The sequence below is a fragment of the Manacus candei genome, unplaced genomic scaffold (genome assembly GCF_025592945.1).
Source record: "Manacus candei isolate 608988 ecotype Guabito, Panama unplaced genomic scaffold, ASM2559294v1 h1tg000019l, whole genome shotgun sequence".
In the NCBI taxonomy this organism is placed as follows: domain Eukaryota; kingdom Metazoa; phylum Chordata; class Aves; order Passeriformes; family Pipridae; genus Manacus; species Manacus candei.
In genome coordinates, this window is record NW_026138067.1 from 4,326,456 (window position 1) to 4,340,499 (window position 14,044).

The 14,044-nt window shown below is 35.8% G+C and overlaps 1 protein-coding gene across 3 annotated transcripts in view; it reads left to right on the top strand.

Annotated features, from left to right (window-relative positions):
• The window catches only part of VPS13B (vacuolar protein sorting 13 homolog B), a 428,152-nt gene that overhangs the window by 334,727 nt on the left and 79,381 nt on the right, over positions 1-14,044 (top strand). For 2 of the 3 annotated variants that reach the window (XM_051785196.1, XM_051785197.1), the window contains exons 37-39: positions 10,353-10,552; positions 13,149-13,356; positions 13,698-13,882. In XM_051785196.1, the coding sequence (XP_051641156.1) occupies positions 10,353-10,552; positions 13,149-13,356; positions 13,698-13,882 (593 nt within the window). The remainder of the gene's footprint in view (positions 1-10,352; positions 10,553-13,148; positions 13,357-13,697; positions 13,883-14,044) is intronic. The other variant, XM_051785198.1, reaches the window with a different exon arrangement.

The window sequence follows — 14,044 nt, forward strand, 5'->3', positions numbered from 1 at the left end:
TTCTGATGGTGCAATGAGTTTATTTTAAGTTTTAGTAAGAGCAAAAGGCAGACTTCCATAAAACTGATTGAAATTGTCAAAAAATCTTTTAAGAAATTGCTTGGATTTCTATTTACAATTATTAATCGGAATTTAAAGTGCTTACAGAAATCAAAGTGGAGATTAGAACTTGAGGAAAGAAGATAAAATACTCAGTGTGGGGGAAACGGTATTATAATCCTGTGTTAAAAATACTTTAGAAGAATACCACAGTTACTAACTAGATTTGTTTTATTATTACAAAGACATTATGCAAGCTAACTCAATTTAAAAAAGTGTCCTGAGAGAAAGGATTATTTAAATATCTCCGTTCTTTACTACTTTTCTTTTTACAAAAGGTTTTATAGATACACCTTTTGAGCTGAACAGGGTTAATGTCAGATTTATTTTTTAATAGAATGAAACTAATACACAAATACTTCAGTGTCTTTGATTTTACAGTCAAATAACTATTGTGACCATCTGCAGCAGCTGCATTTTACGAATTATTTGCTGAACCAAGCTAAGTGCAATGACAAAAGTAGTCATCTCAGATGTACTGTTAAAACAGAGGAAGAAAAAGGATCATTGCTTGCCTTTTGTACAGTATGGCCATCTGCTGTACAGATGTTATTATATAGAATGACTTCAGATACAATAATTGTAGAAAATTTTCATTAAAACCTCAACAATTTGCACTTGTTTACTTGAATCTGCATAACTCCCCAGTGAGACAACACAATACGTTTGGGGTTTCTTTGGTTCTCACTAGCTTACTCTTTGATCCTTTTTGATGTCCTGACTTTAATAAACATAGTTAAAAACACTGTTCAAAAACATCATGGAAAAAACTACAAAGGAACAATTATAGCAGTAGAAACTACTCTAATCCCTTACTTACGCAAGCTATTTTTAGTGAAATACAGTTTTTTACACATTTTATGTGGCAGTGTTTTATAAACAGTGTAAATGACCCCTTTTCCAGATGAGCTTTAGTGCAGGAGGTGAAGTTGGTTTGTAAGGAATCCTATTTGCTAGGAATTATTTAGTGAAAAAACCTTGCAAGAATGTATTGTCGGTATTTTTCCTCCCTTATTGGGGGAAAACAAAAGTACATGACCTTGTGTAAAACTTTAATTTTTTTTTTAGCTGAAATTAAGAAAGAAGCTTACTATCCAATTTTTTTTTTTTTAATTATCAGTTTTCCCTCTAGACTTTCCTGGTTTAATCATGGAAACTAAAGGCATTCTGTTTTCATTTTTATTCTTAAATTCTTATGAAAGTAAAAAGTTATAGCTTCTGAAAAGCAGAGGGGCTGATTAGTTGAATGATTTCTAAAAAACAAATTGTAGGAGTTGAACACTCACATTGCACTTGCATAAAATTAAAACACCTCTGTTTCTACATGTCCTGCTGCACTGTTGTACAACCCCAAACCTTTAGTGTGTCAAGGGACTTCACTTTTTGGACATTTTTTATGTTTTAATACAACAGTTACTTATAACAGCATGGTTACTATTTCTGCTAGAATACTTATGTTCTCCTTTGTACTCATGATGAAATCCTATTTTGGTTTTAATAAAGTAGTACTATACTGTGATGCAGTGTATTGGCACCAAAAAAGAAAGAAAAAAACCAAAACAAAAAACCACCAAATCAATCCAAAATCCATTTCCCAAAAAGAAAGATTTTTTTTTACTTGAAAAGGGACTACGGGTATAGTTTTTCTAAAACCCTTAAGGCTAGGGGTTTAAGTCATACTGATGTTCATTAAAATAGTTATCTGTAGTAATTTTATATTTTGCGGCTTAGAGTTACAAGTTAAAATTTGTACCCATTTTTTACAAGTAAATAACAAACACTTAGATTATTTTTGGCAGTTTATTTCCACTGTTGAAGAAAACCCCAAGTCCAAGAACTATTGTTGGACCTAGTTCAGTGGTTTTTGTCCTCTGAAGTATGTGGCATCTTCTACAAAGAGCTCGAGTGCCACGTACCCAGTCAGATCTGAGGTTGCTTGGTATTGTGCTTGAGGTGTGTTGCTCACTCCAGAACTCTCACATGCCATTAAAATTGAAATAATTTTTAGCAATAAATACTAGAAACTAGAATTCAATTCTAAACATATGGCTTTCAGTTAATTTAGGTTTGGTGTTGAAATTAGCACTACCTACCTGCCAAAAGAGCAGATACATTAGAGGAGTTGAGGACCGTATTCTCCCCAAAGTGAAAGACAGCAAAAAGCCCGTAGCCTCACAGTGGAGCCTTATTTTGCTCTGGCTGGATGCAGGAGGGAAGTTTTGCTGTTCAGTGTCTGAACTGAGAGTTATGGACATAAAATATTTTAAGAATCGTACACAGGATTCCCCAGCCCTTCCTCCCATATGTAAAGATAATTACTTCAGCTTATAAATAAGGGCAAAAAAAATAAACACTAGTTGAGCTTATGATAATTGCAAGTATTTTTACTAAACCTGAAAATAATTACATGCTTCAGATACTTTACAGAACTATTAGAAATTAAATGCAGATATTAATTGGTATAGAGCAAAGACCAAACTTCATTTTGGAGTGAACTAACTCTCTCGAGAAGACTCTGCTAAGGCGTTGTCATAGCCTTTGCATGCTGCAGATATGCAAGTTAGCCCATGGGGAAATAAAACTTTAAATTAGATATGACTACCTAAAATAATATGCAGCAGTAACAAGCCATTTACAACACCCAGAAGACGTTTGTTACTTTTAGAAAGAAATATAAACTCTTTCCAATACTCAAACAATAGGAAATTAATTCTCTGTCAGTAAAAGCCAGAGGACAAACTAAATATTTAAATGGCCACTGAGGATTGAGGTGGAAGTGCAGCTTGTAGACAGCTATACAAATCACTAACAAACCTTAATGAATATTGGGTGTGGGCATCAGGGTCCTGTCAGATTTGACACTGTGTCCCAAGTAGCTTAAACCCAACACTCATGAAAAGGTGGAGACCTCATCAGGTCTCTAACATCTGGGATTTTATTTGTCATTTTGGCATATCCTGCAAGCGCAAAAGAAAGAGTAAAAGGGGATTATCCTGACAATGAAATGAGTTACTGAATCTTGTGATAATGAAAAGCAGAAGAATTCTAATTCCCTTCTATAGTCCCTGAGGTGGAGGTGCGTTTATAGTTCTGCAGGAGTATAACGTAGGAGGGAAGAACAGATGGCCTAAAATCCATGAAACAAGACACCACCTAATCCCAGGACTGAGTACCACTATTAATCCTGGTCAGATTCCCTACTGATACTTTGTAATAGGGTTCAGAATTGCTACTGATGAACTAACACATTAACTCAGGGGAGAAAAAAAGCTGAAAAAGAAGTTACTTGTAGGTTGTTTGTTCAAGACAGTGTGCAATGATTTTGTAGAACTGCATTTACAGTTTGAGTAACTCAGCTTTAAAACTATTTCAAATGAAATTTGATTCAGAACAAATATGGTTGGGTTGGTAATCTCTTCGGCTTTTATTGTGAAACCAATTACATATTTTTTGAGACTGGAATTTCTTTTGTTGCGTGGGTCGCAGTGCTGTTTGTGGCACTAGTAGGTGATACAGTATTTTCATGGAAGTCAACTTTATAGAATCTTTACATTCATGAGAAGATATATATGACAGTGAAAACTGGAAGTTTTCTTTATACATTTCATGCTTTCTATGCTGTTCCTCCAGTTCGATCTTCATTTTTCAGTGTGAGGTACAGAACACAGAGGTAAGGCATTGTTGCGCTGTCTTAGGGACCAGTTCCTTAAGCTGTTTAAGTTGCTGACATACTGACAACACGTTTCTTTCTTTCTCTATATCAAGAATATTTTTTATGGGATGAGATCACCAGCTTGCTGCCCAAACAAAAGGTGCAATTCCATATGAAATTTAGGTTACTGTGGCTTCACATTTCTGCACTCTACCTTGTGCTAGCTCAGTTACTCAGGTAGCTCTTCATTAGCTTGAGTCAGGGCATTAGTCTGTGTGAAAACAAAAGCAACAGGAAAGAGAAGAACACTTTAATGGCCATGCTGGTACAAAGAGAATTCAGAGAAGTATATAGAGGAGGAAGGGGGAGGAAGGATTGAAAGGAGGAGAAGATTAGAATATAGGAGCCCAGACCTGGACTATCCTTAATCCTCAGGAACGACATCCCAAGAGTGGAGGAAAGCCTGTTAAGTTTGTGTGGCCTGGGTATAAATGTCAAGCCTTGAACTTCCACAAGCATAATTCACTGGGTTATAGAGGCTCTAACACTGCTGCTGCCAGGCAGTATCTTCAGCATGGTTTATTTATAGAGAAAAGTTACCCTCTACTTCGTGGACTATTTAGTTTACTAAAGCAGTCAAAATCTAGAGAATCAAGTGTAGAGCAGAGAAGCAAGACACCCAAACTGTAATTCTAATTCAACTTTGTGAATTATTCTGGGCTACAGTTTGAGTGGCATCCACTATTTTGTAATGCTTAATTTACTGTGCAACCATTCAGTGTCTGATTTTTCAGTAGTACTAAGTACCTACGACTTTATAATGGTGACAGTTGTAGGTACCAGCTGTCTCCTGAAAATAAACCAAGGTTTTCAACCAACCAGCTAAAATTAAGATGTGAAAATAAATAGATCTTTTTTTGAAGAACCTTTCCATGCCCATCTGTAAAGCTGGAGTAAGAATGTTGCTTTTCTGAAATCTACTGATATCTAAAATGTTTATGATAAAAGAACCAAGTACTACTCATGTCTGTATAGTACTCAGGTTTGAAATCTGGACTCACAGATGTAAAATGAACACTATTTTTGTTGCTTTATATTATGCATTTTTTTCCACTTAATTGGAATAACATAGGGTAATATAGAGCTTTGCAAATATTATTGTACTCCAAAGACAGCCTTCACCAATACTTGAAATCCTTTTAAATCTAAACTTTAATAAGCCCTCTCTGATCAGGCATCACGAAATCCAAAATTACCAAATCACCAAGTGAATTGAGATTTTTCAGTTATTTAGTATGCAGTAATGTAATGAACATGATGTACCTGCCCAGTTATTCTTTAAGGGAGATGAGCTCATTTCAAAGAGATAACCATCTTTGACTTCCCTTCTGATTCATCACTGACCTGAACTCCATTTGAACCTTGTTAGACACAAAACAAGCAGGATTCCTGGCCTGAGCTATAAAATATAATTAAGCCCTTTTGAAATTATGTGTAAAAGAACATAGTTTTACCCCCACTATAACTACTACCACCACCACAACCAATAAAGTTAAATCAAGCACTGCCTGTAATGGATTAAAATAATAAATGTTCCTGGATTTTAGTGTTTGAAGTACTTGAAGAAAACAGGCTCGCAGCAGCCGGTGCTGCTGAATGCATGGGGACATTTATTAGTGATGAATTCAAGGGTTTGGCCTGTTTTAGATCATTACTTTCTGTTTCCTGTGTGTTACACATCTCATGTTTTCACACAGCCCACATGTGTCCCCACGTAATGCTGAGAAATTCTCTTTCACTAAAGAATAGCTAATTGGTAATGTGTAAATATTGTTCTCGTGGGGAGAATGAACCATCGTACGATTCAGCTTGAAACTAATGAGAAATCCAGCGCAGTCATTGTTAACTAAATCTCTCCTGGAAAATTGTCCTTTACTATGCCTCACCATTTATTCGCTGCTGCTGTTTCCAGACTTGGATAAATGGGCTGATGCTTAAATTAATTGCAGTATTGCCCCCATAATTATTTTCATAGCTTTGTTACCCCTTCTTCTTAGAAGCTTTGTTTGTTGAGGACACCTGTCAACATAGCACAGAGCATTGTAACTATAGTATAACTACTCATTACATAATGTATCTGAAGTTTTCTTAAGAGGAAAAAATCATGTAGATAATAGTATTATATTAGATATAATGGCATATTTACATATTCAAAGCTATCTCAATGTCATCAGCAATCTGAAACTAGCTCCTGAACTTAAAAATGTTACAAAGAGTGAATGCTTAGGAGCAAATATCACAGATTATCACTTTAGTAGAAGGTACTAAAGAAAACCACTTGCTAATTAACCTTCAGCAGCCAGATTGTATCTCTGCTGCCCAGGCATGGAGGACCCATGGGAGAGCCTGGACTTCTTCTTTCAGAGGGCACCACAAACCCTGGGGTGGAATACAGTCATCTGGCTGCTGCTGTCGGAGCAGACCACATCTCTCACCTCTCACGTGCCTCTGAACCAGCACAGCAGGCTCTGTGCTCTGGGACACATTCCTTCTTCTGAGCTGCCCCACACTCAGAATAGCAGTTTTCTTCTTAGTGCTGTGGTTTGTAGCAAAGCTACTAGATTTTGAAAGAGGCTTTTAAAAACAAAGCTTGACTACAGTCAAGTGCCACTTGCTATCTTTATTATAATACATGTGTTTACATTTTCTTTAAAACTCCTGTCCCATATTGAAGTTTGCCAATTAAAATAATGCTCTGTGTTGTATTAGGTGACAGAGCAGTGAACCAAACAGGATTTTCAGCTAAGGAAGAGCAAAATACACAGAGAATAATAGAAGGAAAAGAATTCCAGCTACGTCTCTAATCATTTCAAGTTGATTCAAATATCAATGTTGAACTACTTTTGAAAACAGAAAGTCCACAGTTAGTATCAAAACTTTGTATTTCTCTTTATGAAGCAGGAAAAATAACAGAACTCTTTCTTAACACCTGTATTGCTTAAACACTAAGTGATTGTTACTATAAGGCAAGGATTGTTTAAACCTATTTGCTCCATCTATTAAAATGGGCCAGCTCTTTCTTTTTCTGTACATGCAAATGAATTTATGCACACAGGACAGTTTAGCAAGCATGGAGCTTCCTACTATCAGTAAATGCTAATACAGCTCTACTGTAGATATATATAAACCCTAATCTAACTATATGTATAACTATATCAGGATACTCAGATTCTATGAGATGTCTTTCTAAATGTTAGCATAAATCAAGTCTCTACTGACTAGAAAAAGATGTTAGAATATCAAAGCAAATGTCTTTTAGTAAATTTTTTTCACTATTCTTTTGAAATGATCTCTGTCTTTAATTTCTGAGCAAGTTAATTTCCTGAACTTAACAAGCAAGTGCTAGCTTTTTTTCAAGCTCTCCTACATTATTTCTAACCATATAACAATACCTGGATTTTCCCTTTGAGCATGTCATCATAAAGGTAATCCTTCCGGTGGCATGCAGAAGCCTCGTGTCAGTTCTGTTTTGCTCCATTAGCATAGGTGCATTTTGTGGTGCTATTGTGGGTCTGGATGGAGTCTGACAGGGGAGGGCTGGCAGCATTTTTTAAACGCTGTCCAAAGCAAGTGCTTCATATTTATTAGTCTCCCGGAGGAGTATTTTAGAAGTCATGAAACTATTTGTTCTTAGAAGTAAATTACTGCATGTACTGAAAAGCACATTGGTGTTCGTGAGCAATAATCCAAACAGCATAAGTTAACTTCTACATATCACAACAATCATTTATTAAGATATATTGCTTCTGTGTGGTGCCATCTCAAGTTCATAAATGGAGACTTTGATTTAATCTATTTAAACTGAAGTTAGACTTCTACAATAGAGATTTGTGAGAGAGGTATTGAAGGACCTACTGAAAATACCCTGTAGGAGGGAAAAAAACAGAGGAAAATGATTTTGCATCTTTACCTTTCTGAGACAATTGCTTTAGTCATGGGAAAGCCCCTCACTAAGTGAACATATAGTTTTAGGATTTCCATAGTAACAGTAGCCTGTTGAACCTTCCCTCAAGCCCAAAGATCCCTTTATTTACAATTACTTTTTAAGGTTTGTGCGTACTTGTTCTTCATTTGTTTTCTTTAACCGTCCTCAAGACATCACTTTGTGCAAGTTTGTCAGATTGCTCTCTGCATTGTATTTTTTTATTAAGAGAACAGTGGTTTTTATACTGAATCACTTCATCCCCAAAAGGACACGTAGATATAACTGCTAGAAAGGATGGGGGTGTGATTCTTGCCTACACAGGAGCAATCTGGGTCCCAGCAAGAAAAAGAAAAATCTCTTATTGAGTTCCTGAGCTTTTCCTGGTATTTGTTAAACACAATCCATGGATGTGTCTTGTAATATTTCATATATTTAAAATTAACTGACACTTTCTTATTCTTAATTGTTTTTTCATTGTTTACTTAGCATTTGAGAAAGACACTGCTGATTTTGAAACAGCAGTATTATGTGCTGAATGCTCAGTTCTGTTTCTAAGCTGTTGGATATTGTGTTTTCTTTGTACTTTGTAGAGCTGAGATGACAACACAAAGAGACTGGAAAGCATAATCCTTCCAAATGTAATCCCAGTGAAAGAAAACATAAATAAAATTGCTTGTATTCTGGCATTCCTTTTTCCCTTTTGTTGTTTCTGCAACTTGGCACATACTCCAATAAACCTATAGAACATTTCTGTATATTGCAGAATTGTGCAATAGTTACCAAGAATTTCTCTACTTTAAAATCAAAATTCCGTGTAGAATATGAAAAAATTTCCAAATATTGTAGTCCCTCTTAAAATAACTAGGGATAACAGGGTGAACCCTTCCTGCAAAAACGCCTTTGTTCTTAGTTTAAGATGTGAAGCTGCTTCATTCCGCGGTTTACAGAATCAAGCCTGAACCAGGACCAAAAGGAGAGGTGTCAGGGTGTGTTAATGTCAGTTGTCTTGATTATCACTGAAGTTCAGTTCAGTCAAAAAACCACTTGGAACAGATTTTGTCCTATGAGCCTGTTACACATAAGACCGGATGCAGGGGTTCAGAAGCCATCCTAAATAAAAAAACCCCAAAGCTAGAATGTCTTTCCCAATCAGTGACAACAGTCCTGTTGATTGGCATGGGGCGATGGTTCCTTCAAGCCCTTGATCATTCTTACTAAACTCCAAGCTGCTCAAGGCAGAGATAGTTCAAGTTTGTGGTTTCTACCCAGGCTGGACACAATTTGATGCCTTTATTGCAGTGGGGACTCTCGGACCACCTTCCTAGCAGATGCTGGTTTGAAAAAAAAATCCAATATATTTCCTTCCATTATATAAAATATTTTTCAGTATCATGAAATCATAATACCCAGGATACAGATATACTTCTTCCTGGATTCCAGAAGAGATTCATAGGAGAGGTTTTACTGCATGTATTCAAAACAGCGAGTTGTGTTTTTGTGGGATTTTTCTACCAGCGAAGGTATGAAAATATAAAATGAAACTGTACCTTGAAACATCTGTGTGTAAGCCTTAGGTGTTTTTTTAATCTTTTGCCTTTTGTAAATATCCAGTTTCATTAGAAAAATAAGCTGTGGGCATTATAAAGTATAGTGACATCCAATATTCAGTGTTGAGTCTAAGTACGAGCACTAGAAGAGATAAACGTTAAGCCGACCTCAGATGTAGTACTTTCCATATAAGTATACAAAAGAAACAGAGATATTAAGTATAGTTTGTTTATTAAACAGTGATTCACAAGAGCTGGGACATTTCTAGAAGGTGTTTCTTTCCTCAAAATGTTTTTATCTTTAATGAGAATATTTAAGTTCTGTCAGAAATGTAATCTGCTGTCATCATTTTTAGGTTTTTTAAATCTATGTAAAGTGCAAATGGTTATGATGTGAAAAGTGTAGATTAAACTATTTTTTTCAGAAAATGCACATTACATATTTTGAGATAAGCATTTGTTTTGAATTATTTAAATTCAAACCGTACTCTTCTCCTGCTAAGCACTCTAAAGTCTGGCAAGGTGCTGTTATAGTAACTAACCTGAACAAAAGCAGAGCATTGTTTAAAATGCCTATTGCCTATTAGTTTAAAATATAATCAAGTGAAGCAGCTGTTCTTGTTCTTAATATACTCTTTTGAAAAAAAATTTCATAGTTTATTGAAAAATGTCTCTTCTCATAAACCTGAAAATGCTCACATGTAAAAAGTCATGTTTTGGCAAATAGTTCTTTGTAAGGAATGTGGATGAGACATACCTGCTCCCTAACTGCAACACCATATAAGACATGCTTGATAGTGTGGGAAGAGCAAACTAAATTATAAAAGAGTAAAATTACAAAATTGCCAAACTTGTGGCCCAACTGTGATGCCCTTACTTGGAGAGGAGAGGGATTGCCCACACAAGTATTTCCACGAAATAGTGGAATAGTAGTAGGACTACTTGTGTGAGTAATTGCTTGCAGACAGGGATTCCCAGGGTCATGGTAAAGTGAATTCAGGAAATAAGCACATAAATGTTGGGAGAATGATCACCAGCGAGATTAATTCTCTCTCCCTCTCTCTTTTAGGAATCCATGGATCATCTTTTGTCCTTGACATAAAAAATTTCTTACTTAAAACAAGTCTCAAGGAAAGAGCCAGATCTCTGATGGGCCCTTTTTGCTGCTCTGTTAATGTGGAAGCCAAGTGGTGTAAGCACAGTGGTGATCCGGGCCCAGAGCAATCTATTCCAAAAATATACATCGATTTGAAAGGAGGACTGCTGCAGGTCTGTATAAGATGCTTATGGTTCTGCTATTGAGTTGGACTGCCCTTGGATGATTGAGATTTCATAAATAAATTCTATGAAAGCCTGTAAAGCTTTGCTTCTTACAGTAGGTCACAGGGTTGGGTTTTTTTGCATGTTTGATTTGAGTGGGTTTTATTTTACTTTATAAAATAAGTATCTATTCTTTCATGTAAAGCTATTGATTGAAAAGTCATGTACAGGGTTTTGGTTTTGATTTTTTTTTTAATACTACTCAAACCCTGTATTGTAGCTATATGTGTGTGTTCCCTAAAACTACTGGATCAAATTACTAACACTTAATATCTAGGATGCTGTTCTGATGGGTGTGTATTTGTCTGTTCATGAGCTATGTGCGTGTAGTGCGTAGGGGTAACTTTAAGAAGTACATATCCTTTCTTTTCAAACTTAAATGGATTTCTCACGGGAGTAATTGCAAACTGTTGTTTGTAGCAATTAATATTCAGTTTGCTGTGCTATCTTCTCCATTTTGGAAGTGCCCACAACTTGAAACCAGTCCAGGAAGCATGGGAGTTCTTGAAATGAAAATAGATTCTCTGAAGCTTGAACAAGTGGGCTTTAAGATATGTCTTGTTTTAATTATTTTTATTGTAGTATCTATACACAACAAATGTTTTAAAATAAATACATAAATCAAGCATATAAAACACGAAAAGGAAATTTTGTCATTTAATTGTGTCATTAGGTATTTTCCCAGAGCTGGCAGTAGAAGTTATTCAAACCACAGCACTGGGGATAGGGCTACTTGAATAATGCAAATTTTAAAAAAAATATATCTTAATGCATAAATAAAGTGAGTTTGTTTCTCTGCTTCTTTTTAATTTGTTTTTCATAGGTACTTGGCTGACTACCTCTGTGTGTTGTTAATGAAAGTTTTTTGGGTTTTTTTCCAAAACTTTTGGGGTTTTGACGAAGACCAGAAAAATATCTATAAATCCAAGAAAGCCATTTATTATTAGAGAATACACTGGGATAATTAGCTTTTGCAGAAAACAGTTAAGTATTTGGTCTGGCAGAATAGATTTGAGAATGCTGACAAAAGCATTAGCAGTTCTGTTTCAAATTAATTTATTTACGGCTAATGATTTTACCAGCTCTAAACAGACCTCATCTTCTACCACTGTTAATTTGTATTGCAGCAGAGCCTTGAGAGCTTATATGAAACTGGTGCTTCATCTGTAATATTGTAGTAGGAGTTCCATGCCCTGGAGTTCCCAGATGCCTGAAAATAAAATTAATAAAAGTCAGGGGGAGAGGGGAGCATAAGAGGTTTCATCCCTCCTCCATCAGTGGGGAACTGAGGCCTCTCAGATTGGCTTAGGTGACAGAGAGCTTCTCTGAGGTGGTGGTAGACCAGGAGTGGGACTCTAAGCCCAGAAGTACTCTAGAAACTGCAGTAGAGATGTACTAAATTAGGGGGGTAGCTGGGTAGCCTGGGAATGTTTAGCTCAGGACTGGCTGTGGCTGAGTTTCAAGAGGGTTGTGGTTTATTCTATGGGCTTACATGCAGATGGAGTGGAAGGAAAACCTTCCTTCTTGACAGCTAAACTACACTCCCTTTAGGCATCGTCTGATTTTTTTTCATGTTTGAAAATGGATATTCCCCAGTGAAAAACTTTGCACTACTCTTTATGTGCACACTTGCCTTGTTTATTTTACTCACACCCTTACTATGGGCTTTTAAGTTACTGTTTGGAGATTTTGATTTCATCCCACACCGATTTCCAAGTCTAATTTCTTTATTAATTTCTACTTGCTTCCTTGTCTTCCATGTTGGTTCTAGACCTGCTTCTGCACATAGAGACTAAAAGACTTGTCCCTATTAATATGATTCTCCTAAATAGCAGCTTGATTTGAAAAAAGCAGCAATGCTTGTCAAAACTGGGAGAGAGGAATGTCTACTTGCCTTTTATTTTGCTATAAAGTTTGTGAATCTTCTGGACTTTGAATGCCAAGTTTTATTAGATATTTTTCTGTATTTCTGTTTTAAACTTCAAAAAACTTTAAACTTTTTAACCGCACTCTGAGGACTTGCAGAACATCCAATTCCTATGCTTCAATTTGTGTTTAAGATGGTCTTTAGTATGTCTTTCAAGTCACCTTCTTTGCTATGTCAGTTTTTAATGTATTCCAGAATTCCACTTTTAGAGCAACAAGCTCCTTGAACAGTTTAAACTTTGTATCTTTAAGGCTTTTTTGTCATATCTTAAACTGCAAAACCTGTGACCAATCCTAACATTACGAACTGTTCTCGAATGTGACTTTTAAGATCTGTGGTCATCCAGGCAACATCACTATGAATTGTTAAGTGGTAGGAATTAATGCTTTCCTTTAAATGATGAAAAGAAGAGATTTGCCCAATGCTCTTGTAAAGATTTTTTTGTTGTTTCTGTTCTTTATTTTCACATTAAGGATACTTACAAGCAATTATGGCATAAGTAGAGCAGGCTGAAAGCCGTATAAAGTTTCTGTTGTTTTAGGGAGGGATTTTTCCCTTCAAAAATGACTGAATATTTGAATGTAATTGTTTCATCTTTCCTTTTTTTTTTTTTTTAAGGTTTTCTGGGGTCAAGAGCATTTGAACTGTTTAGTTCTTCTCCAGGAGCTTCTGTGGCAGTACCTTACTAAAAAGGGCAGTGTAGAGACATTGGCACCTGAATGTACACACCCGACTTGTTTTTCTATGGAAAGGAATCAGGCCTCCAAAACTGAGCATACCTCAGATGATCTGAGAACAGGCCTGTTCCAGTATATACAAGATGCAGGTAAGAAGAATATTATGGCTCTCTGGTTTTTTTCTAGATTATAAAGTAAAAACAGTAGTAAGCTATTAGAGATTACTTGCCTCTTAAAATGAATAACTACATTTTTTTGAAAAGCAGTTGAAATGACATCTGCTAGAATTAAAAAAAAGAAAAAATACTTTTAAAGACTTTTTTGATTTCTTTCCATTAAACTGTAATCTTTTAAAAGTCAGGGAAATTGCTTTTTTATTTTCTCTCCTTTTGATCCCAAGGAATTTACTTTTAACCACTTTGGTTTCATAAACCAGCATGTTTCTTTCTAGAAATTGTATAATAGATTATAGCTTTCTTTCATTTGACAGAAGCACAAAAGCTGCCTGGTCCCTATGAAGTTGTGTTTTACAATGAAACTGAGGACAGTCCAGGAATGATGTTGTGGAGATACCCAGAACCCAGAGTGCTCACTCTTGTAAGAATCAACCCTGTTCCTTTTAATACGACTGAAGACCCAGATATTAGCACTGCTGACCTTGGAGATGTTCTTCAGGTGGGTAATGAGAGTTTTCTACATTAGTAACAAATGAAAATGTTACTGCTGTGAAGTGAGCATTTTCAAACTCGATTTATTAAAAATAAAATACAAAACCAATGTCAGGAACTCTGTAAAATCAATAGGAGATAAATTACACAGCTTGAGCACATCTTTAGT